Genomic DNA, 25638 nt, shown 5'->3' with positions numbered 1-25638 from the left:
TCAACTAAATGGTCAGAATGAGGTAAAACTCGTTTAATGACCTTCTGATATTTAAATCTGTTTCTTAGGGGCAGCATCAGGCTCTGGATCATCAGTAATTTGAAGAATTAGCCTCCAATAAGTCAGGAACATCCACCTGAGAGTCCGATTTCCCATCAGAATCATCAGGGTCAGTGTCTGTGGGGTCAGTATACACACCATCCTCATCAGGCAAGGTGTTAGGGACATGGGTGGTTTGTGAGGAAGTAACAGGGCTTAGAGGACCCCTTGGTCTTAGGCGAGCGATGGTTAGATTTCTGTTTAGTCAGTGATTGGTTCAATTGCTGTAACTGATTGGACAGATGATCTGCCCATGGCGGATTATCCGCAGGGACCATAAGTGGTTGTACCGGCACATGAGGTCCCATAGGGGGCGTAAGTTTAGTTACCAGTGTACTTAATAACGTGGAGAAAGTAGCCCAAGGCGGGTCATTTTGAACCCCCATTGCTACAGTCCCACTGGGGGGGGTAAGGAACCCCCAGAACCTGAACCCTCTGCTGCTATGTTTCCCTCTAACGTGTCTGCAGCATCACCACCATGCAATGTGGGATCAGCCCCTGCTTCGTCGCCCCTTGTAGCTGACATAACTGAAAGCTCAGTCTATGGGCAACCCAGTACAATGACAGCAGTACAATACCCTGACAAGAAATCCATGTGCAGTGTAAACATAAACAGAGAAATCAAGAGGTATATCGTGACTGAAAATCACAGAGAAAAATACACAATTAGCATATCCTATGAAACACCTATATTAAATAATAACCATGACACACCTAGCCCCTCAGGGTATAGAATATAGGGATAGCAATCTGAGTGAGATACACAAAATAAAAGTCACGCAGCAGCTGTATATGCACACACACACAGTCACATGTACAATGCAGAAATTATAACATGCAATAAAACTGCACAGGACTAGCAATACTAAGTAAAGTTATACAGATTATTAGATATATCAATGCACAGTAAAGACTGGATGTATATCACAGGGTACTTGTACTACATAACCCTGACTAAATGCACTGTATCTTAACTAACACTGTCAGCAGACATGTAAAATACTTAAATGTCCTGTAAGATGCACAGCGCTGACATGAAGGAAATGGCACAGAGGAGGATTTGCCCAAACAGTCCCAGGAGCAGCTCAGCATCCAGGAAATGGCGCTCAAACGCTGACAGGAAGTGAGGGAGAGAGAGAGATGCAGCTCCAGGGCGGGAACATTTACTCTAAATGGCGCCCTGGGGCTGGGGGAGGGGCTACAGGTCACAGCCTTATCCCCTTGTGGGCTTCACCACTGGGTACTGCGGGCAATGTAACAAACAATTTTTAGTAAAACCGACCTGTGCCCTTGCCCTGGTGGTCTAGTGGGGTCACTGTACTACCACAGTGTCCACGACAGCATGCGCGGCCCGCCTCCAACCGGCCGTGCCGGATCGCGGTTTCCAGCGGGTCCCGCCTGGGGGGCCCTCTTCCCTCCTCCCAAAGTGCGGCCATGCGATCCTCGAGAACTGCGGCGGGGTGTGTGACTAACTGAAGCAAACCGGAGCCTCCGCTGTAAGTACCTGGCAACCAGGGCATGGGAGTATACAGCGCCGCTGGGGGAGGTGATGGAGCTGCAGCAGGAGATGTCAGAGTGACATCTAACACTCACAGTGTCTCTGCTGCAGCCCTTGAAGTCTTCAAAGTTCATTTAAGAAAGCTCTTCTGAGGGCTGCTGGAGAAGCCCACCTGTTGTATGCCTGCACTGCATGGCACCAACTACAAGACTGAGCTCCTGTGCACGGAGGCGGGGTTATAGAGGAGGAGGCGCTATGCATTCTGGGAACAGTCAAAGCTTTTAGCCTGTTGGTGTCTCGGATCAAGATCAAACTCTACTCCCGATGTTATTACCTGTGGAGCCCAGTGTACCCCGCAGCAAAAATAATTGCTTCCCAGGTACAGTAACTGAGTCCATGATTAGCCAGAGTACTGTATGATCCAATGTGTCTAGAACAAAATCCAAGAGTGCATATGTGATTTTGCTTTAAATTCTTCTCCAGTCTCAGGAAATGAGAGTCAGTAGATGTCGCACTGCTGAACACCACTTGAATAAATCTCACTCCTGTGCCCACTTCCTTCACTGTTAATTACTCCATTTAATTATTCCCTTTCTCATCTGCTCTTTACCCTTGTGATCAAGCCTTTAGTAATAGTATCAAGATAGGATTGATGGGGAATAAATGTAGAATATCCAGGGTCTCTATTGAATATTATATACCAATAATATACTGTATTATTGTTTAGTGGGGATGTAGTCAGGATCCTGACGGTAAAGATCCCGGTGGTTATAATCCCAACAGTAGAATCCCAAAGGTCACATTGTCGACAGATCCCAATAGTAAGCAGGCCTGCCATCAGAAATCGTGGGGCCCGGGACTGACAAAATAGGCCCCCCCTTTCCCCTCCCCCCCCAAAAAAAATCCTAAAATGGGAGGGATATTTACATTTAGTAGCGGGCAGCAGTGTGCGGCGGGCTTCAGGGGCAGACTGGGATGGAAAACCAGTCTGGGAAATGTTTGGGAGCAGCCCTAAATGTGGGTGGGACCTTTGGAGGGGGCAGCGTCTTATACATATACGCACAACACACACACATATATATATATGTATATATATATACAGTGGTCGAAGTGGAAATTTTGAAGTGGGGGTATGCAAAAGTCAAGGATGTAATTATGTGCGCGCCGCTCCAGAAAAGGGGGCGTGGTCACCCAAAAGGGGGCGTGTCCCATGTAGTAGAACCCCTTATATTATCTAGTACTGGTGCCCCTTTCACTTTATAGCACACTGATTGAGCTGAAATTCACATTATAGCACACTGAATGAGCCGAAATTCACATTGTAGCACACTGAATGAGCTGAAATTCACCTTGTAGAACACGGTATGAGCCGAAATTCACCTTGTAGCACAAGGTATGAGCCGAAATTCACATTGTAGCACACTGAATGAGCCGGAATTCACATTGTAGCACACTGAATGAGCCGAAATTCACATTGTAGCACACTGAATGAGCCGAAATTCACATTATAGCACACTGAATGAGACGAAATTTACCTTGTAGCACACGGTATGAGCCGAAATTCACATTGTAGCACACGTTATGAGACGAAATTCACATTGTAGCACACTGAATGAGCCAAAATTCACATTGTAGCACACTGAATGAGCCCAAATTCACATTATAGCACAGTGAATGAGCCGAAATTCACCTTGTAGCACACTGAATGAGCCGAAATTCACATTGTAGCTCACTCAATGAGCCGGAATTCACATTGTAGAACACTGAATGAGCCTAAATTCACATTATAGCACACTGAATGAGCCCAAATTCACATTATAGCACACTTAATGAGCCGAAATTGACCTTGTAGCACACTGAATGAGCCGAAATTCACATTATAGCACACTGAATGAGCCCAAATTCGCATTATAGCACACTGAATGAGCCGAAATTCACCTTGTAGCACACTGAATGAGCCGAAATTCACATTGTAGCACACTGAATGGGCCCAAATTCACATTGTAACACACTGAATGAGCCGAAATTCACATTATAGCACACTGAATGAGCCGAAATTCACCTTGTAGAACACTGAATGAGCCGGAATTCACATTGTAGCACACTGAATGGGCCCAAATTCACATTGTAACACACTGAATGAGCCGAAATTCACATTATAGCACACTGAATGAGCCGAAATTCAGCACACTGAATGAGCCGAAATTCACATTGTAGCACACTGAATGAGCCCAAATTCACATTGTAGCACACTGAATGAGCCCAAATTCACCTTGTAGCACACGGTATGAGCCGAAATTCACATTGTAGCACACAGTATGAGCCGAAATTCACATTATAGCACACTGAATGAGACGAAATTCACAGTGTAGCACACTGAATGAGCCGAAATTCACATTGTAGCACACTGAATGAGCCTAAATACACCTTGTAGCACACTGAATGAGCCGAAATTCACATTGTAGCACACTGAATGAGCCAGAATTCAAATTATAGCACACGGAATGAGCCGGAATTCACCTTGTAGCACACTGAATGAACCGAAATTCACATTGTAGCACACTCAATGAGCCGAAATTCACCTTGTAGCACACTGAATGAGCCGAAATTCACCTTGTAGCACACTGAATGAGCCGAAATACACCTTGTAGCACACTGAATGAGCCGAAATACACCTTGTAGCACACTGAATGAGCTGAAATTGTGACAGCAGGGACAGCCAGAGTGACGACAGGGAGAGAGACAGTGGCGACAGGGAGAGAGACAGTGGCGACAGGGAGAGAGACAGTGGCGACAGGGAGAGAGACAGTGGCGACAGGGAGAGAGACAGTGGCGACAGGGAGAGAGACAGGGAGAGAGAGTGACGACAGGGAGAGAGAGACAGTGACGACAGGGAGAGTGATGACGGAGAGACAGTGACGACAGGGGGAGAGACAGGGGGAGAGAGTGACGACAGGGAGAGAGTGACGACAGTGACGACTGTGAGAGTGACGACAGTGAGAGTGACGACAGTGAGAGTGATGACAGTGAGAGTGATGACAGTGAGAGTGACGACAGTGAGAGTGATGACAGTGACGACAGGGAGAGTGACGACAGTGACGTCAGGGAGAGTGACGACAGTGACGACAGGGAGAGTGACGACAGTGACGACAGGGAGAGTGACGACAGTGACGACAGGGGGAGAGAGAGTGACGACAGTGAGAGTGACGAGAGTGACGACAGGGAGAGAGACAGTGACAACAGAGAGAAACAGTAACGACAGAGAGAGACAGGGGGAGAGAGAGTGACGACAGGGAGAGAGTGACGACAGGGAGAGTGACGACAGGGAGAGTGACAGGGAGAAAGAGTAACGACAGTGAGAGTGACGACAGTGAGAGTGACGACAGTGACGACAAGGAGAGTGACGACAGGGAGAGTGACGACAGTGACGACAGGGAGAGTGACGACAGTGACGACAGGGAGAGTGACGACAGCGACGACAGTGAGAGTGACGACAGTGAGAGTGACGACAGGGAGAGACAGTGACGAAAGGGACAGCAGGGAGAGAAGTGACAGCAGGGGGACATTACCTTATTTGTTGCTGGCAGCAGTGAGCTGGCGCCGGGCGGCTGGTGAGCGGGAGCGGCGGGCGGCTGGTGAGCGGGGCAGGCAGCCGGCTGATGAGTGGGAGGCGGCTGGTGAGGAGCGTGCACGGGCGGCTGGCCGTGGTGAGCGGCTGGGAGCTAATACAGCGCTCTACATAGCCGCCGGCCGCCGCGCAGGGACCATGTGCAGCAGGATGCAACTTCCCTCGCCTCCTGCTGCACTTTCTGGGCTCATTTCCGGGTCAGTGGAACAAGTGGCGGTATACCATACCGCCGTATACCGCCCCACTTCGACCACTGTATGTATATATATATATATATATATATATATATATAAAAATATATATATTATTCAGTAGACATTAGGCGGCACTTTGGAGACTTGAATCAGTGTAAAATGGTAGTGTATTAAATCAATGTTTGTAGGCACAGGGGCGCCATCATCAGGGCACACAACAGTGAATAAGTGAAGTGTGTGTGTGTGTATATATATATATATATATATATATATATATATATACACGTACACACAAAAACATATAATACGCACACACACACACATGTAACTGCATATATATTTGGTGGCTCCAGCATCTGATACAACCACTACATACACATGTACAATTGCAGCCCTGTTTGAGGAGTAACTTGCCGCCCACTGTGCCCCAGGCATGGAGGGGTCTAACATACATACCAGCAGCCCCCGGCCAGGGCACATCAACTCTTTGCTGCCTGTACATTATTCAGGACACTACCAAATTGCATAGCTAAACTGGTGGTACCTGAAACATAGCACAGGATCCCAAACGACACTCAGCATGGTCCTAACATCCGGGAGTCGGGAAGACGGTCTTTTTACTTCTAGTGGTTGTTCAGCCTCAGCGGTGCCAGCCGCTGATTGGCTGGCTCCACCGTCAGCCATCAAAAAGTGAGAGGGCTGTATTTGGCGGCGGCTGATTGGCTGCAGCTGCTGTCATTCAGGCCAGCTGGGAGGGAGGAACGGCTATTGGTGCGGCTGTCCTGCAGAGCTATCAGCCATCACTGGGAAGTTAAGCGGCTGGGCCATGAGATTTGACATGGGCAAAGTGATTCACTGAACTGAGTTGAGACACATGACTCAGTTCAGTGAAGTGTCTCGAGTCAGTGTCTCGGCACATGAGTCATGACTCATTTGTAGTGGAATGTGTTGCAGAGACTGCACATGGGTCCTCATTCCGAGTTGTTCGCTCGGTAAAAATCTTCGCATCGCAGCGATTTTCCGCTTAATGCGCATGCGCAATGTCCGCACTGCGACTGCGCCAAGTAAATTTGCTATGCAGTTAGGAATTTTACTCATGGCTTTTTCATCGGTCTGGCGATCGTAATGTGATTGACAGGAAATGGGTGTTACTGGGCGGAAACAGGCCGTTTTATGGGCGTGTGGGAAAAAACGCTACCGTTTCCGGAAAAAACGCAGGAGTGGCTGGAGAAACGGGGGAGTGTCTGGGCGAACGCTGGGAGTGTTTGTGACGTCAAACCAGGAACAACAAGCAGTGAACTGATCGCAGATGCCGAGTAAGTCTGGAGCTACTCAGAAACTGCTACGAGGTGTGTAATCGCAATATTGCGAATACATCGTTCGCAATTTTAAGATGCTAAGATTCACTCCCAGTAGGCGGCGGCTTAGCATGAGCAAATCTGCTAAAATTCACTTGCGAGCGAACAACTCGGAATGAGGGCCATGAATCAGTGAGTTGCCAGTGCTGGCAGATCAGTGCTGGACTCATGGAGGGAGTTATTCAGCTGCAGTGATTGTGTGCAGTGCATCTGGGGAAGGCAGCTGCTTATGCACTGATTGTTAATAATATATTAACATAGATTCAGTGTTATGTTGATATATTATTAATAACCACTTATTGCATACTAGTTACAGAATATGCACATTACTTCTGGTTGAGGAGAGAAAGCTTAACAGCCATGCAACACATCATTCAGTCTGTAACTAAACCAAATAAAAATTTTATTTTTTATTTTGCATACTTTGCTAATTGGATGACTTTAGGTGGGCTTGGATTTATTATATTATCCACTATCTAGCCTCCAGGGAGTTTGCCACCCACAATCACACTGAGCAGGATCAGTGAGCACTGAGCTGAGAGCCCTGTACCACAGGGGCTCCACCTCCTGCAGGCTTATGCTGCATGAATCAGATCCATCCACTGAGTCTACACAGTGTACAACTGTCTCAACTCACTGGCAGACTCAGGATGAATCATGATTCATGACATGGATCAGGCACAGCAGCACAGCACTCACTGACTGGTGAGTCGTGACTGCTCCCTCCCCCCTCCCACTGGGTGTCACCTATTGTCACCTGGTATAGCCTCTTGCCAATCACAGCTAAAGACACTCAGCAGAAGACACTGACTGAAGGACACACTGAGTTTCCTCCCTCTGGCTGAGAGAGGCTGCTGCTGCAGCTGTCTCCACTCAGTACACAGTGAGTCAGTAGCCATCTCTACATGAGATACTGCGCTGCCACCGCTGATGCTCACCGCAGCCGCCCTTTACATGCACAGATCGAGAAAGGCTGTGCTGTGTGCCTTTGAAGCTGTGTGTGTTACAGCAACGGAGGTGAGGTCTGGCCAGGTGACTGTTCAGCAAGTGCAGCAGTGGCGGAAGTGCATTGCGTATCTCACTTGCTGAACAGTCACCCGGCCAGACCTCACCTCCGTTGCCGCTAACACACACAGCTTCAAAGGCACACAGCTCAGCCTTTCCCGATCTGTGCATGTAAAGGGCGGCTTCGGTGATGTCACTGAGAATGTGCCGTGGCTGCTAATAAGAAAGGGGTCCTGTCCAGCAAGAGTCCAGCCCAATGCACCGCTGGCAGGTGGCATGGACCCGGGCCCTCCACTCGCTGTCAGAAAGGCCGGGCCTGGGACATTTGTGCCCCCAGCATCCCCTTGATGGTGGCCCTGATAGTAGGTATTAATGTTAGGGTTAGTTTTAGGGTTAGACACTAGAGCTACAGTAGGATTAGGCTGTGGGAGGGGAAGGTTAAGGTCAGGCTACCAAAAGAGGCTGTGGGAGGGGTGAGTGAGGATTATGACTGGGCGGGACCTGAAGCCAAATTTTTGGGTAACCGAATAAATACCTTAGCCCTCCCCTAACTTTTGCAAGTGCCAAAGGCACATGCCTGAAAAAATTAAGGGGGCGTGGTCTCATGGGAAAGGCCCAGTTGTCATACCCTTTACACATTATGCCCATGTAGTAGTGCCCCATACACATTAATTTATGTCCATTTTTTTTACCTGATATGCCTTCATGTGCAGCGCCTGCCCAGAGACTCACAGAACAGGCAGTGGTGTTGGCGCCTGCCCGACACTAGAGTACTGTGAAGAACCTCAAAATAAACTACCGCTCCCAGCAACCCTTGCTGTCTGGGAGTGGTAGTTTATTTTGCATTCACAGTACTGCAGTGGGGTGCGTAGATGGACATGGTGCAGCAGGGTCAATACGACTGCCTACTCTGTGAGTCTCCAAGGGGGATGTAATGCCCATATACAAGAAACACTCTTACATGGACATATTGGGGGGAGGGCGTATCAGTACATTTATAGGGGAACAATTACAGGGGTTACTTGCCCCTATTACTTTCCCCAATGGTGACAGCTAAACGGAGGGGTCACTAGGACCCAGAGTGGCACAGCTAGGCTGGACAGGTCCTGCACAAGTGACTGTGAGACTGAGAGGGAGCTGCACTGGGACACACAGCAGCAATAGCACTGACAGGCTCCCTAATACATCAGTGAGGCAACACATTGAGAGAGGCAGTTCTTAATTACCTGTCTCCGGCAGACACCGGCAAGGACAAAGCAGGAAAGTGATGCCGGTGGTGCGCTCCCCAGAGTTGACAGTAGTTTGACCATCGTCTCAGTGAGGCGGCTCTTCCCCATACAAGGCATGTCTGGGGGTGTGGCTGTAGGAGTGATAGCGGCAGCACCAGGCTGAGTGACAGCAGCAGCAACAGGCAGATCGTCCCCTGCACTCCCGGCATCAATCTGGTCATGAACAGGATCACAGGGTAGGGCACATCAGGTAGGAACGGCTTTACACATGTCCCTGGAGCAGCTGAGCCAGAGTGCCCTTCTATATGCTACGCCCTACTCAGCTGCGTACCCAGCCCAGCGTATGCTTAAAACTGACCCTGGGTTAGGACTAAGGTTAGAATACTCACCGGCAATTCATACTCAACCCGTTTATTGGGGGACTGACACAGACTTGGGGATTGCAACAGATTGTTTACCACAAGTATGGTCTCTGATAGATGTATACCTCTTGGAAGACATGCTTGTCTCCAGCAATATCTTTTCCAGATAGCTGAACAAAGCAAGTTAGTGGTTCTAAAATACTTTAAACAACTATACCAATGGTTCTCAACCTCAACCCTTAAATGTTCCCAACAGATTATATTTTGAGGGTTTGTCTTTGGACATTATTTACCCAGCAAAATAGTTTAACTTACCTGTGTGTGATCAAAGAAATCCAAAAACATGACCTGTTTGTGGTACTTGAGAACCACTGAACTATAAATTAACATGATCATCCTGTCAGGGAACCAGGTGATCCAAGATCCCTCTACATATCAATGTCTGGCAAACAGTGTTATAAATTACTTATCTTTAACTTCTATACGGTTTAAAAATATTAAGCTTTTTGCTATGTAAAGTCAACATGGCAACACATGGAAACACTGATGTTGTATACTGATTTAGTTATATACTAAGAAACAACACAGCAGCTTCTTGGGGAATGGATGATTGACGTAACCTGAGCATAGATTGATAGAGAAAAATACCAAGATCTCCAGGTTAAGACCACACCCATCTAAATGTCTGTGTTTTACAGAACACTAAGGGGGGAATTCCATTGGGCGTCAGGTTTAGCGAGGAAAAAAAACTTGCTTACCTTGCACCCAATTACCTACAGTATACGATTAAAAAAAAAGTTGGTTGCAGGGTTTTCAGTGCTGAAAATCTTGTAATCCGAGTTTAAAAAAAATAAAGAAACTCAAATTTCTGGGGGTCTCCAGTGGTCTACACAGCTACTGGTGGTCTCTCCACCATCTCCGACTGTGGAGGGAGTTGCTGGGAGGCTCCAAGGCTGCTGGGAGGTGCAAGGGCTGCTGGGAGATGAAGTTCTCCTAGGGGACCAGCTCCAGGTGGATGACACAGGACATTGGTTCACATACACTCACACATACTACATACTCATCATTGCTGCAGAAGACCTGGCTCTTGACGTTGGACGAAGAAGACACAGCTTTAAAAGGTAAGTATTGATTATTTAAACACTTAGAAACTTTCATCTTAATTAGTCATTGGTGAGCAAAAGGGGGCAGTGCCGCCAGGGTACAAGAGCAAGTCCCAATAATATTTCCTAAAATTAATGATTATAGGAAAAATCAGGCGTGCTCTGCACGTGCAAGACAAAAAAAGATGCGTGGCCCATTTTCAGTCCCCTAATTGAACAGCAAAACCCTGCGGTTACGGATAAATGGGGTCATTCCGACCCAATCGCTCGCAGCAATTGTATACAGCGCAGCGATCGGGTCGGAACTGTGCATCTGCAGGCGCATGCCGGATGGCCGAAGGCCATCATTCCTTAGCGATTGCCTCTGCCTGCGGTCTCAGGGTGGGAGGGTGCGACACAGCGGCATTTGGCCACCATTTTGGGGGCGCAGTCCGGCCAAGGCAAGCATGGCTGGACTGTGCGGGGGGCGGCCTTCAGCAGCTGTGTGATGTCACACGCAGCCGCCGCGACCAGGGGCAGCGACGAGCAACTACCAGTCAGCCGTAGGAGCTGTGCTGGCCAGGAGTTACTCAACAAGTACAAAAGCATCGCTGCTGTGCGATGCTTTTGTACTTGTGTGGGAGCGAGGCGGACAGACATGCAGGGTGAGGTAGCCCTGTGCTGGGCGTCCTCCCGCATGTCTGGGAACATGATCGTAGCTGTGCTAAATTTAGCACAGCCACGATCAACTCGGAATGACTCCCAAAACCCTGTTCCACATGTTTTTGTAAATATACCAAACAGAATTGAATCTGCCCCTAAGTAGTAGATTTCAAATTTAAACAACAACACTTTTTTATGTACTGTAAACAATAGTCTAAGGCTGACTACACACTAGGCAATATGTTATCTGATCCTGTGAATCAGACTGTCATATCGCACACATGAGTTAGTGTGTATCCACTACCGCACGCTCCTGCCTGCCAAAAGCAGGGTCTTCCCATCTGCTGTGCTACACGGCTGACCAGGTGCCTGACACCATGCTGCTGAATGCGGCTATCGCAATCGCACACTATATCCATCAGTGTGTGCGGTCAACCGACATCTTGTCCCATCGGCATGATGTCCGCCAACATACACATTGTTCTAGTGTGTTCCTATTACTTGGTTTTTAGAACAATCCTAACACAGAACAGCAGTCAAGGACTTCATTAAAGTCCTTGACTGCATGTTCATCCTGTAGAACAATTTTTTCTTTTTCGACGGGGACTACTACTTTTAAAAACAGGGGACTGCAATGGGGACTTGTTTCACACCCAGTTACGCTACTCTATTTATGTCCTACTAGGAATTAAGCGATAACTATCTAAATGAAGTCTGGAACAACAACCTCTTAAAATGGAACATATATGTCGATTATATTATTTTTATTTGGAAAGGACCAGTGGAATCCTTTCAAACCTTTTGCGAGAATCTCAATCAGAACAACAAAGACATTAAACTTACTTTTACCTACAATAAAGAAGAAATCCACTTTCTCGATCTAGCCTTCTACATTAAAGACAATATCATCCAAACCAGAACCCATCACAAACCCACGGACACTCAAAACTATATCCCCACCAACAGTGAACATCACTCTAATTGGCTTAATGAGGTCCCTAGGAGTCAATTTACCAGGATCAGGAGAAATTGTAGTGAGGACACAGTCTGCCTGGAACAAATGAAGGACCTTAAAATAAAGTTTCTGAAGAATGGATATGAAAGGGAAGAGTTAGACAAAGCAGCCACAGAATCTTTCAACTTAAAAAGACCCACTCTACTAACAAATGAACCAAAATCTATGGTCCATCAATGGTCCTTCCTTACCGGATATGACTCAGGCACAAACAAGTTGAAGCCACCATTAAGAAACACTGGCACATACTCTGTGAGGATCCCATTCTGAGAGACATTATCCCCAAGTATCCTACCTTAATTTACAAAAAAGGGGCTAACTTAAAAAAAAACAATTAATACGCAATACATTTCCCTCTAAATCGTCAGACCCGATCAGAACCAAGGGGTTCCACAGATGTGGCAGCTGCCACAGATGCAGACATGTAAAAAGTAACACCACCAAATACATGGATCAAAGTTATTGACACAAAACTAAAAATAAGAGACTTTATCACATGCAACAGCAGAAATGTAATTTACGCGATCACATGCACCTGCAATAAAACCTAAATAGGGAGGACATCAAGATCTTATAAAAGATGTTTGGGACAACATTTAAGAAACATCAGAAAAGGCCTAACCACTCATAATCTCTTGGAACATTTCCGAACTCACCATCATATCTCAACGGATCATATCAAATATTTCATAGGATTACAAACCATCAAACCCAAACGGCGAAATAAAAATGTAGAAAAAAAATCTGGCCCGCACAGAGATGAATACCATATACAAACTTCAGACTCTAAAACCACCTGGATTGAAACAAGACTATGAAATAAAATAGTTCCTGTAATACATCTGCTACACACATTTATATTCCAACACTTTCTGCTACAATATGATTCCCTGTCTAGTGTAAATAATATGGACTGTTTTGATCATGTCATCTATATGTCAAAACATGCACACTGATAAAAAATTATTATTATTATTATTATTATTTTTGCTCTATCATGTCATCATATTGCTTCTCCTCATTTTTCTTCACATGGCATTATAACCCACCATCAAACTACTGTAATGGAGCTTTAAAAAGATCAAACATGAGGGGGCGTGGCCTGGAGGCTGAAGTGAAAGGCAGCACAAGCAGAAAGCTCCACTAGATTTGAGCACAAAACCCCTCTATTTATCTCCATACCCCACAGAACCCAGCCAAACCTCACCCTCCCTAAAGCTGTGGGAGTCCCCCAATTCGGTGGAGCAAAGCTGCGGAATCGGGGAGCCGGTATACTGGCTCCCGCGGATTGCGGCCTGCCCACCATACTGAAGCCGGGGCCTAAATTAAAATACAGACGCTGACTCAGCGTAGCGGACCGGACAGCACAGACTACCAAGCCCGGAAGCCCGGAGGTATCCCTCAGACCGCACCCGCCTGCACCATCCGGACCCCCTCCCCGAACCAATACAACACCTTGCTCGAGGGGAGAGAGGAGAGACGCCGGGGACACGGAGCTCCGGAGGTAGCGGCCATCTTGGATCTCGGGAACTGCACAGCAGAGACGCGACGGGACGGCTGCATACGGCTGCGTGCAGCTACAGAGGTGAGCCGACCCCCTGCCGCACTCTCCCTCCACTGACACCCGCTCCAGCACGCCAGCGGCCGGCCGCAGCTAGCAGCACCAAGCGGACTATCGGGGACACGCAGCAACAACACCGCACTGCACCCCTGTCCTACAGCTGGCCCTCTCCATTATTATAACCCTGCTGAGATAGCAGACCCCCTGGACCCGCTTGTCTACACCCCCTCAGACCCACTGATACCCTGGAACGGGGAATAGGTCCTGGCATCATAGCCGCTACTGGGAACCTGCTCATAAAAATTCCCACACAGTCGTGCACTATACCACGCTGCATAGCAATCTAATAGATGCCGAATGGCCTATCCCTATAACTAATAGCCCTCGGACAGGGGCGGGACCTGCCACTGGTCCACCTGCACCCATACTGTGCTGAATTGTATTTCATTCACTCACCCCTCCAACATCCACCGATACGCACACAAAAAGTGTGCAATAAATGACGGCGGCCATCTTGGGTCTTGAAAGAGGTGGTGACCCGGCTGCCCGAGGGATCCCTGGCATCTTACAGCAAGCCGCTGTTCTCACCTGCTAGCCCCCAGGATCCCATGTTACCCCCCCACCTCAACTCACCCTAATACAACACAACCGTGTATAACAAACACCCCCCCCTCCCCTCATCACAAAAACCGAGGCCCCATACTTCCCAAGACCGAAGTACAGAACATTGGAGACCTCAGGCCCCTCTTGGAAGATATATATTCCTCAACATGGAAAGATACGTGGCCAAAACATCCCGTGCGAATAAAAATGCTCAAAACAAAAATAAACCATCGGCCAAAGAGAGAGAACCCAGCATTATCTCGCAGGGATCCCCATATTCACCAAACAGACAACTCTCTGACGACACGTTACCTAAAGACGTCCATGCTAGCCCGTCCTCAATACAAAGGGCCAGAGAAATTTCAGACATCATATCTCCTTTGTTGGATGCGAAATTAGCACCCCTAATGGAAGCAATTACGTCAGCAGCAGCGCAACTGACCCAACACACCCAACGCCTGGTCGAAGCCGAGGACCGAATATCTACCTTAGAAGACGACTACCAAACTATCCAATCCCAACAACAAACACATGACAACACCTTAGCGGCCATGTCAGACAAGATCGAAGATTTAGAAAATCGGAATTGCCGGAATAACCTGCGCCTGATTGGCCTCCCAGAAACAGTCAGACAAACAGATCTAATGGACTTGGTCACGCAATGGCTACCCACAGCTCTTAATTTACCCTCACCCCCCACCTCTTACCTGGTGGAACGAGTCCATCGCATCGGTCCTGACAAACAATCCTCACAATCCTCTTCATCACGTCCCAGGCCAGTCATATTCAGGCTACTAAACTATCTCGACAAAGTCAAGATCATGGAAGCCTACCGCAAATGCTCTGACCTACGGTACAAAGAATCCAAACTCCTTTTGTTTCAGGACTTTTCTTTTCAAGTCTCAACACAACGACGGGAGTTCTCCCCAATCTGCAAAGAACTCTACGCCAAAAACATCAAATTTGCCCTTTTGTACCCGGCAAAACTGAGAATCTTCCATGACGGCAAACCTTACTTCTTCGATAATACAGATTCAGCTCGAAACTTTCTCAAGTCCCTATCATCACATTCTAATCCTCGAATGGACGATGCGGACTAACTATCTTAGTCCCAAGTATCTCCCTCCGTGGTTACATCATTTTCCCTTGACCAATGGATAACACATGGTTAATAGTTGTTATATGGTTCTTATTTTCTTTCCCCCCCCCCCCCCACTGCTAACCAACCTAAAGCTTCTGTTACAGATGGACGGTTATTACTTCTGTCCTCCTTGGTTCGAAAATTTAAAAAATGTTATGACTGGTGGCCTATATTGTATCGGCTACTATTTTCTTTTTGCATTGTATTGTTTAATGATCACATATATACTCCAACTCCGTTAGTTTGCCCGACACATCGTTCTAGTCCTCCCCAAGCGAGCTGGGACAGGGGAAAGGACTGTCGTTTATGGCTTCTCCTTTTAAGTTCCACTAGAATGGGAATTGGATAATGACAACCCCTAGGGACACTGTGGCCTCTAAAGATGGCTCAAAGATGTCCCTTAAGTTAGTCTCATGGAACGTAGAGGGCCTAAACTCACCAATCAAAAGGAAAAAGGTACTAACACACCTTAAAAAATTCCATCCTGATATAGTGTTCCTACAGGAAACACACTGGCGTCCCAATGATCCTAATACACTTAGAGACACCTGGGTTGGAGATTTCAAAAGCGCTTCCTATGTTACTAAAACAAGGGGAGTACTTCTCCTATTCCGCAGATCACTGAACTACAAGATCAAAAATGAATGGGTAGACCCCGAGGGCAGGTTTTTGTTCCTAAAGATAGAGGTTGAAGGTGAACTTTTCACGCTAGCATGTATTTACGCCCCCACTGGACCGAACGCTTCCTTCTTCTCAGACATCTATGTTAAATTACAGGACTGGACGGAGGGAGTTTTGATCATAGGGGGAGACCTTAATACCATATTAGACCCATTATTAGATGTATCCGGTGGCCCCAGACAATTGAAGTACAGTAGATCCGCACCACCATCCCTGTCACTGCTACAAGACTCTTTACAACTACTAGACCCATGGAGATTCCTCCACCCTGACTCTAGAGAATACACCTTCTTCTCACACCCTCATAATGTATTCTCCAGATTGGACTATTTGTTAGTACCGACCTCCGCAATACATAGAATCCTGGACTCCACCATAGCCAACATACTCATATCAGACCATGCCCCTATCACCCTAACAATTAAACTAACTACACCCCGACAATACTCATATACCTGGCGGTTCCCTGAATACCTTGCCAACTCAGAAGACTTCAAACTCTTCTTGACACAAGCATACCTTAATTATACACAGGACAACGCAGCACATGTTAATGACACAAACTTTTTCTGGCAGGCTTCCAAACCCGTCCTTAGAGGACAGATCATTTCCTATGTCGCCACCAGGAAAAGGCAACTCCGGGAGAAGATGGCAGAAGCATCCCTTCAAGTAGCTTCGACCTATTCCCAATTACTAGCTGACCCATCTGAAACCAATAGGAAACTATATAAAGACACCAAATCAATTTATGACACTCTCTGTGCCGAACAGGCCAAATTATTCCTATCCTTCCAATCTAATAAATATTTTCGCTGGGGTAATCGACCAGGGAAACTATTAGCAAACATGGTGAAAACTCATGCAACACCTAAGTACATCTCCTCAATTAGAGACATAGACAGACCCCCCTCAACAACACAAGACCAGATTAGCGACACCTTCTTAACTTTCTTTGAGAAATTGTACACCGCACCACATGACAACCCCACGGCAGGAATAGATTTCTTGACACAGGCAAATCTCCCCACACTCTCTGAAAGCGATAGAGATCTACTTACCAGTCCCTTAACTGCAGCAGAATTGGAACTAACCATCAAATCTCTCCCAAATGGGAAATCCCCAGGACCCGACGGTATGTCAGCATCTTATTACAAATTACTTCTCCCACACCTAAGCGAACACCTCAGGCGGTTATATAATGCGCTTTTAGAGGGACATCCCGCCCCAAAAGATTTCAACACTGCCCGAATCATAGTCCTCCCTAAACCCAACAAGGATCACACGTTAGTATCATCCTACCGCCCAATTTCACTGTTGAACCAAGACTTTAAAATATTTACAAAGATCCTTGCCACCCGCCTCCAAACAGTCCTACCAAAATTACTACATCCTGCCCAGACAGGCTTCATGCGTAATAAACACTCAGTGCACAATGTTCGCTCACTACTAGCAGCTATGTATAAAACCCACGATTCACAGGAGTTAGACAATATGGTACTGAGCTGTGATGCAGATAAAGCCTTCGACCGAGTGTCCTGGGCTCACATAGATAGATTGCTTAGACTTCAAAACTTTGGTACTGCTTTTATCAAGGTGTTTCACACCATCTATCAAACACCACAAGCCTTCTTGACGGTGAATGGCCATAATTCAAGACTATTCTCCTTACATCGCGGCACCAGACAGGGTTGCCCCCTATCCCCTCTACTATTTAACTTAGCCTTAGATCCCCTCCTTCGCCATTTCTGCAGAGAAAATAGATGGCGCGGCATAAAACTAGCCAATCACGAAATCAAATTCTCAGCATTTGCTGATGACATTCTACTTTACTTTAGCAATCCCCGACAAGCCATGCCATACCTACTTGACATCCTGGACTCATTTGAACTAGTTTCTGGCTTCAAAATTAATCCATCCAAAACGGAAGCATTAGCCTTCTTCCCTTCCATAAAGACAGGCTGGGGAGAAACTTTCCCATTCCACTGGGCCACAAACAATTGCATTACCTACCTAGGGATCAAATTCCCTGACCACCCCTCTAAACTATACTCACTTAATCTCCCCCCACTATTGGCCAAGACATATACAGACTTCGCCAGATGGTCTCACCTTCCCCTTACATACACAGGTAGGAGCCATTTATACAAAATGATAAGTTTCCCCCGCCTACTTTATGTACTACAGATGCTCCCACTGATCCCACCCAAACACATACTAGCTCAACTAGACAAAGCACTGTCCAAATTTATTTGGGCGGATAAACACCCTAGATTCTCGTTATTCAAACTACGCCAACCTCGCTCCCTCGGAGGCCTTAATTTACCATGCCTTTATTCCTACGCCTTGGCAGCTAACTACAGAATCGCTTTGGACTGGATTGGCGGAAGTGATATATACGCCAACACACAATTGGAGCAGTCTTTTGTCCCATCCCAGGCCCTGGTATCTTTACTACACACCACACCCACCTCCATACCACACTGCGTATCAGATAACATACTCATCTCCTCCACCTGTGCTGCATGGAGACAGACCCGCGCTCGACTAAAGATATCACGATACACATCATTATTTTTACCTCTTTGGAACAACCCTGACTTCAAGCCTCACACCACCTCCCCTATATTTCAGACTTGGTACAATGGTGGGCTAAAATTCATTCATCATTTCTTACATGCCGAAACTCTAACCTTACTTACACAATCTCAACTCATAGCACGCTTTCCATCCTTACCAATCCAAATTTTTCCATTCCTTCAAGCATGTAGTTACGTACAAAAGGTTACATCTTCATTAATTGCACAGGATAACTCCCACACCTTGGACAACACATTACGACGCACCCAAGATGGTAGATTTCCCACAGCACTCATATATACATATTCCCGCACTCTACTAGATGTAGAAACCGGCTCAACAGGCCTCCTAAAGTGGAAGCTAGAATTCCCAGACCTCACAATGAAACTAATCCTGGAAGCCAACGCATACTTGGACAAAACACTAGGCTCAGTCACATACTCAGAAATGCACCAAAAAATTTTACATAGAGCATATATCACTCCCAAACTGAGGCACCTTATTGGTGCAGCTCCATCATCTCACTGCTTCAAATGCACTGCTCCAGAAGCAGATCTTGTACACTGCCTATGGTCGTGTCCCAAGGTACACACACTCTGGCAGACACTTCAGTCATATATTACAACAGAGTTACAGATACAATTTACCATCACCAAAACATGGGCATTCTGGGGCATATTCCCAAAACAACACCCCCCCGGACTAGCCAAAGGACAACGCATTCTCTTAATTAAATTGGCAGCAGCCACAAAAAAAACAATCCTATCACAATGGATATCCACCGACACAATCCCCATCACATTACTACATCCTAGGATCTCTCATCTATTCCACCTAGATTGGACAAATACCGCCTTACAGAAAGACAAACTGACCGAGAAATTTTTCCACACTTGGCTACCCTACATCCAGACCCTCCCCCAGGTTACAAGGGAAGCTCTGCGGAAATGCTTCAAAGACACCAAATGGTATTTGCAGGAGACATTGGACTCTGCACCTCCCCCCTTTTGAACCACCGACTCTATATCACACATGTATATCACCTGACTCCCCCGCACTCCAAAGGTTACTACATACCCTCTACAGTTACCATACTATTACTACCTAGGGCTTACACGGAGTATGAGTGTATTTCTTGTTACTATCTGTTCATAATGTAATGTAATGTACTACTCATATAATGCACACTGTTAAACCTGTTTTACTGGTAATTCACTGGTCAATAAAAACACTTTGAAAAAAAAAAAAAAAGATCAAACATGGGTGAAAGAAAACCTTCTTTCTATTATTACTTCAAGATATTGGCTGAAACATACCCCTTCACTGTTCAAAATTAGGACACATATCCACCACAAAATGTCCGACGGACCACTTCCTGTTTCTAAACAGTGCTGATCATAGGCAAAAAATGGATGTTTTAAACCCTCTCTTGCACATGCCCTCATGGACCTAAGGATGCCTAAACCACCTCCCCCTGCTCAGTATAATGGACAAAAAAGGGGAGAAAAGAAGAAAGAAAAAACTTTTTCTTTCACTGCCTGCCCCTAAAACGGAAGTGGCTGGTAACAGATGCCGGTCATTTTGTTTTCCCCCACAGATCACAATAAAAAGGACACAGTTTGAACAGGTAAGCACAAGCCTTGAAGAAGAGACACTGGAGGTTTTGAAACACGTTGGCCCTATTTACATGCACCATTTGGACTACACACAGCTGGACCCTGGACAACATCTCATTTGGTATAAGTCTAGGAGCCTATGCAGGGTATACCGGGTACTCTGCAACACCTGCGGCTCCTCCTAATCCACTTGGGGTACGATTTAGTTTTTATGAACATTTGAGAGTGCTACCTTTTTCATTTTTATGTTTTACTATGCTTTTTATTGCCTAAATATGCAAAATTTCTGTGCTAATCCAATATCCTCACCTTGTGAAAATTAAGAATATTAAGAACATCCCAAGCATGCCAGCTCTTCACTTGTACCTTTCATTTTTGTACATAGACATCCTGTGGGCACCAAGTGAGCTTTTTTTTAATCAATAAATGTATTGCATTTACGTCATACTTGCCTACTCTCCCGGAATAGCCGGGAGGCTCACGAAAATCGGGTGGCCCTCCCGGCCCCCGGAAAGGTGGGCAAGCCTCCTGCTTTCCCTGCATCCCCTCCACACCCCTCCTTGGCTGCTCACAGCAGAGAACAAGTGGGCGGTTTGTGGGGATCCGATGACGAGATTTGCACTGAATCGCGTCATCGTAGCTCCACCCCCCACTATACAGTGCCTATTTTCTCAGCACTGTATAGCGGGGGACGGAGCCACAATGATGCGATCCTGATGCCACGCCCCCAGACTGCCCACTTCCCTGTAGGTCATGCCTCCGGACAGCAGACATTGCCTCTTGTCATGCCCCTGGATCGCCCATCTTGCTGCCGGCCATGCCCCCATGCACCTACAACGCTGCCTCCTCCCAGAGGAGAGGGCAGCAAAGTAGGCAAGTGTCATTTACGTTCAAATTGCATTAATGTGAATTGATTTTCTCTCCCTTGCCACCCATTACATTTCCGAACTCACCATCATATCTCAACGGATCATATCAAATATTTCATAGGATTACAAACCATCAAACCCAAACGGCGAAATAAAAATGTAGAAAAAAAATCTGGCCCGCACAGAGATGAATACCATATACAAACTTCAGACTCTAAAACCACCTGGATTGAAACAAGACTATGAAATAAAATAGTTCCTGTAATACATCTGCTACACATTTATATTCCAACACTTTCTGCTACAATATTATTTTTATTATTCATCTTGAATTGCGTATATATGAATTGACCTTTTTTTTCTCCTTGTTACCAATTACCTTATGACTGCATGTCATATATGCACACACCACTCACAGTGACCAACACTGAACAGCGCCATTCATATGATATACAAACTGTATCTACCAGGGTTACTAGGGTACCCACATGTCATATTTGGCTTGCTGAAATTCAGAGAAGCACCTCAGTATATCCCATACACCCACAATAGTTATTCAAAAGCAATCCTCAGGACCCCAAACAGTTCATATTTCCAGGCCTCCTCACAAGTGAAATAATTAGCTCCACTGGTGGATCTTTTAAAATGTGTCAGTGAGTAATAAAATTTGGATCTTGTTTCCCCAGTTAAAAGTTTATGAAGATGATTTCCGAAAGGAGCGTTGTGATAAGCAAGTCCTGCAGCGTTTACTCAAGAGCCGCAATTCTACTCGCGAGCCATTACTCGTACACCGATGCAATAACGCGACCCCCCAAAAAGGGTTATTTGTAGACACTGAAGTACATTCCAGGAGTGGTAGCAGAAGGCAGCAGAGTGGAACAGATGTGGAGAATCAAACTGAAAATCGTCATATTGGATTTTAGCAATGTGCCCATATATGCATGCCAATTAAATAGAATGTACAGATGTGTCTATAAAGAAATATCAATTTTAATTAAAAAACATATGAACCTGGAGTTTCTAAGTATGACAATTTGGAAACTAATTACTTTTCCTATGATTATTTCCTTCTCTAAAGTATCTTGTATACTATGGAGTCCTACAACAAATATATAGTATGATTATTGTAGCTCATATAGGGCCAGATGTACTAAGCCTGGGAGATTGATAAAGTAGAAGGAGATAAACTACCAACCAATCAGCTCATGTCATTTTTCATACACAGCCTATAACATGGCAGTTAGGAGCTGGTTGGTAGTACATCTCCCCCTATAGAATGTTCAATGTTATAGGTCAGTGGTCACTTCATCAGAAATACAGGGGCAGGATAGCAGACCAACCAGAGTAACCCCCATACAAACATTGGGTCCAAATCATTATGGCATTTGTGTTAGTGTTTTGTTACTGATTAAACTTAGTTGTAGCTGGGATTCTTCACTGCTAACCAATTAGAAGTACATGCTCATTGCAGACTATTTAACACTAAATAAAATACCATAATGTATATCAGACATGCACGAAAAAATCCCAGCCACACTGAATTAGTAATGGTTATTCATAAAAGGTCAAATGCTTCTTTATTATTTATTTTTATTATTTATAATAATCACTTAAGTTTGTGTATAAAGAAAATGTTTTGAAATGAACCATGTGCTGTGTATCTATCTATCTATCTATCTATCTATCTATCTATCTATCTATATATATATATATATATATATACACACATATATAAAAATGGATGTATGTGTGTATGTACAGTATGTTCCAGCATAACTCTGGAATGCCTGGAGCAATCTACACCAAGATTGGTACACATACGACTTACAATCTGGAAAAAATTATTATTGGAGTAAGACACCCCTACGGGTGGGGGTAGGATAGGGGTTACATGTAAAAATCCATCGTTTTCGGGGTTGCTGAGATGAATAGTGACACCCCCGATGCCGTTTCAGTCCAAGTTCAGCCCCCATCAGCATGGAGGGTGCGAAGGGGTAAAAAATGACTTTATAATTCTTATACTGTACTTATACTTTTAATTACCTGTAAATAAAATTACTTTGATTTTACACTATAGATAGAATTCATTCCTTTTCCTGTCCAATAGAAGATTGGGATAAATAAATACCTGAGCAATGCTGGGGAACGTTTGTTTGTTTGTTTAGTTGTTTGTATGAGATAAACTCAGGAACTACTGAACGCATTTTGAAAATTGATATGTTCCTTAGACTGTCCATTAACTTATAGCCTATGTATCTTCACGCTAATTCTTTTATGGGTTGGGTAATGAACTTAAACTTAAAGATGGGCGCAATGAAAATAGTCTTATTGCGTTAAGATTTCCATGCAGGCGAAGCCCCTGACAAAAAGCTAGTATATAATAAATACTTACACACTGCGGTTGACTTCGCCGACAGCGTCGCACAAATTACTCATAAATGTATATACTAATAATTACATACTGCAGAGAGAGCACCCTTTTTTCAGATACAGCTGACATAGAGAGTATCCCTTTCAAATACAGCAGACGGCACCCCTTTTTCAGATACAGCTGACAGAGAGAGCACCCCTTTCAAATACAGCAGAGAGAGAGATCGCCCCTTTTTTAGATACAGCTGACAGAGAGAGCATCCCTTTCAAATACAGCAGACAGAGGGAGCACACCCTTTTTCAGGTACATCCGAAAGAGCACCCATTTTTCAGATACGTCTGATATAAGGTTTAGGAACTCCAGCTTCTTTGGATGTAGTTCGTGCGCTTCACATTTATGTTGCCTAAACATCAACAGTATGTAAAACAGATGCATTGTTTGTTCTCTATGATGCAGTCAACGTAGGTTGGCCAGCTTCCAAACAGACCTTGGCTAGATGGATTGGTTCCGGTATGAATGGTCGACCATGTTATGGTCGACAGTCATTAGGTCGACCACTATTGGTCGACATTGACATGGTCGACATTGACACATGGTCGACACATGAAAATGGTCGACACATGAAAGGTCGACACATGAAAATGTCGACATGAGGTTTTTAACCTTTTTTTTGGTGTCGTTTTTTGCGTAAAGTGACTGGGAACCCCAATTAGTGCATTGCATCCGCTCGCCATGCTTCGGGCATGGTGCCTTCGCTTCGCTCGGCACAGATTACCGTTCCAATCGTAGTCCACGTGGATCGTAAAGTATGGAAAAGTTCCCCAAAAGAAAAAAAAGTTAAAAAACTTGTGTCGACCTTTTCATGTGTCGACCATGTGTCCATGTCGACCAATAGTGGTCGACCTAATGACTGTCGACCATAACATGGGCGACCATGTGAACGGATACCAGATGGATTAAGCTGACCATTCAACAGGCTTATTTTCATGCTAGTTTACAACCGCCTGCATCTATTTCAGGTTGAGATGTGCGGCTGGCACTTTTCGTGTTTTGTGTTTTGGTTTTGGTTCTGGTTCTAATTCTACTTTTTTGGTTTTGGATTTGGATGATTTAAAAAAAACAAACATAAAAACAGCTGAAATCACAGAATTTGGGGGTAATTTTACTCCTACGGTATTACCCTCAATAACAATCATTTCCACTCATTTTCAGTCTATTCTGAACACCTCACAATATTGGTGGTCATTCCGAGTTGTTCGCTCTGTATTTTTTTCTCGCAACGGAGCGATTAGTCGCTAATGCGCATGCGCAATGTCCGCAGTGCGACTGCGCCAAGTAAATTTGCTATGCAGTTAGGTATTTTACTCACGGCATTACGAGGTTTTTTCTTCGTTCTGGTGATCGTAATGTGATTGACAGGAAGTGGGTGTTTCTGGGCGGAAACTGGCCGTTTTATGGGTGTGTGCGAAAAAAAGCTACCGTTTCTGGGAAAAACGCGGGAGTGGCTGGAGAAACGGAGGAGTGTCTGGGCGAACGCTGGGTGTGTTTGTGACGTCAAACCAGGAACGACAAGCACTGAACTGATCGCAGATGCCGAGTAAATGTGGAGCTACTCAGAAACTGATAAGAAGTGTCTATTCGCAATTCTGCTAATCTTTCGTTCGCAATTTTGATAAGCTAAGATTCACTCCCAGTAGGCGGCGGCTTAGCGTGTGCAAAGCTGCTAAAAGCAGCTTGCGAGCGAACAACTCGGCATGAGGGCCATTGTTTTTAAGTAAAAAGGTTGCACGAGGTTGCTGGATGACTAAGCTAAGTGACACAAGTGGACAACACAAACACCTGGCCTATCTAGGCGTGGCACTGCAGTGGCAGACAGGAGAGCAGATATAAAAAAAGGCCCCAAACAGCATACCATGCAAAGAAGAAAAAGAATTGCAATGAGGTAGTTTGATGAATAAACCAAGCAACATAAACAATTGTCCCATCTACTGAAGGAGTGGTACTGCAGGGCAGATATAAAAAAAGGCCCCTAACAGCATATGATGCAAAGAAGAAAAAAAGGTGCACAGAGGTTGCTGTATGACTA

At 45.5% G+C, this 25638-nt stretch overlaps 1 protein-coding gene across 1 annotated transcript in view; it reads left to right on the top strand.

The window, feature by feature from the left end:
- Positions 1 to 23221, top strand: part of LOC134947590 (uncharacterized) — a 116036-nt gene extending 92815 nt beyond the window's left edge. Inside the window, exon 8 of the mRNA XM_063935601.1 lies at positions 21868 to 23221. Coding sequence (XP_063791671.1) covers positions 21868 to 22104 — 237 coding nt within the window. The 3' untranslated portion in view covers positions 22105 to 23221. The remainder of the gene's footprint in view (positions 1 to 21867) is intronic.
- The last annotated feature ends 2417 nt before the right edge of the window (positions 23222 to 25638 follow it).

Source organism: Pseudophryne corroboree, chromosome 8 (assembly GCF_028390025.1).
Source record: "Pseudophryne corroboree isolate aPseCor3 chromosome 8, aPseCor3.hap2, whole genome shotgun sequence".
NCBI lineage: Eukaryota > Metazoa > Chordata > Amphibia > Anura > Myobatrachidae > Pseudophryne > Pseudophryne corroboree.
The sequence above is the reverse complement of the archived record's forward strand: the minus strand, read 5'-3'. Positions and strand labels throughout refer to the sequence as shown.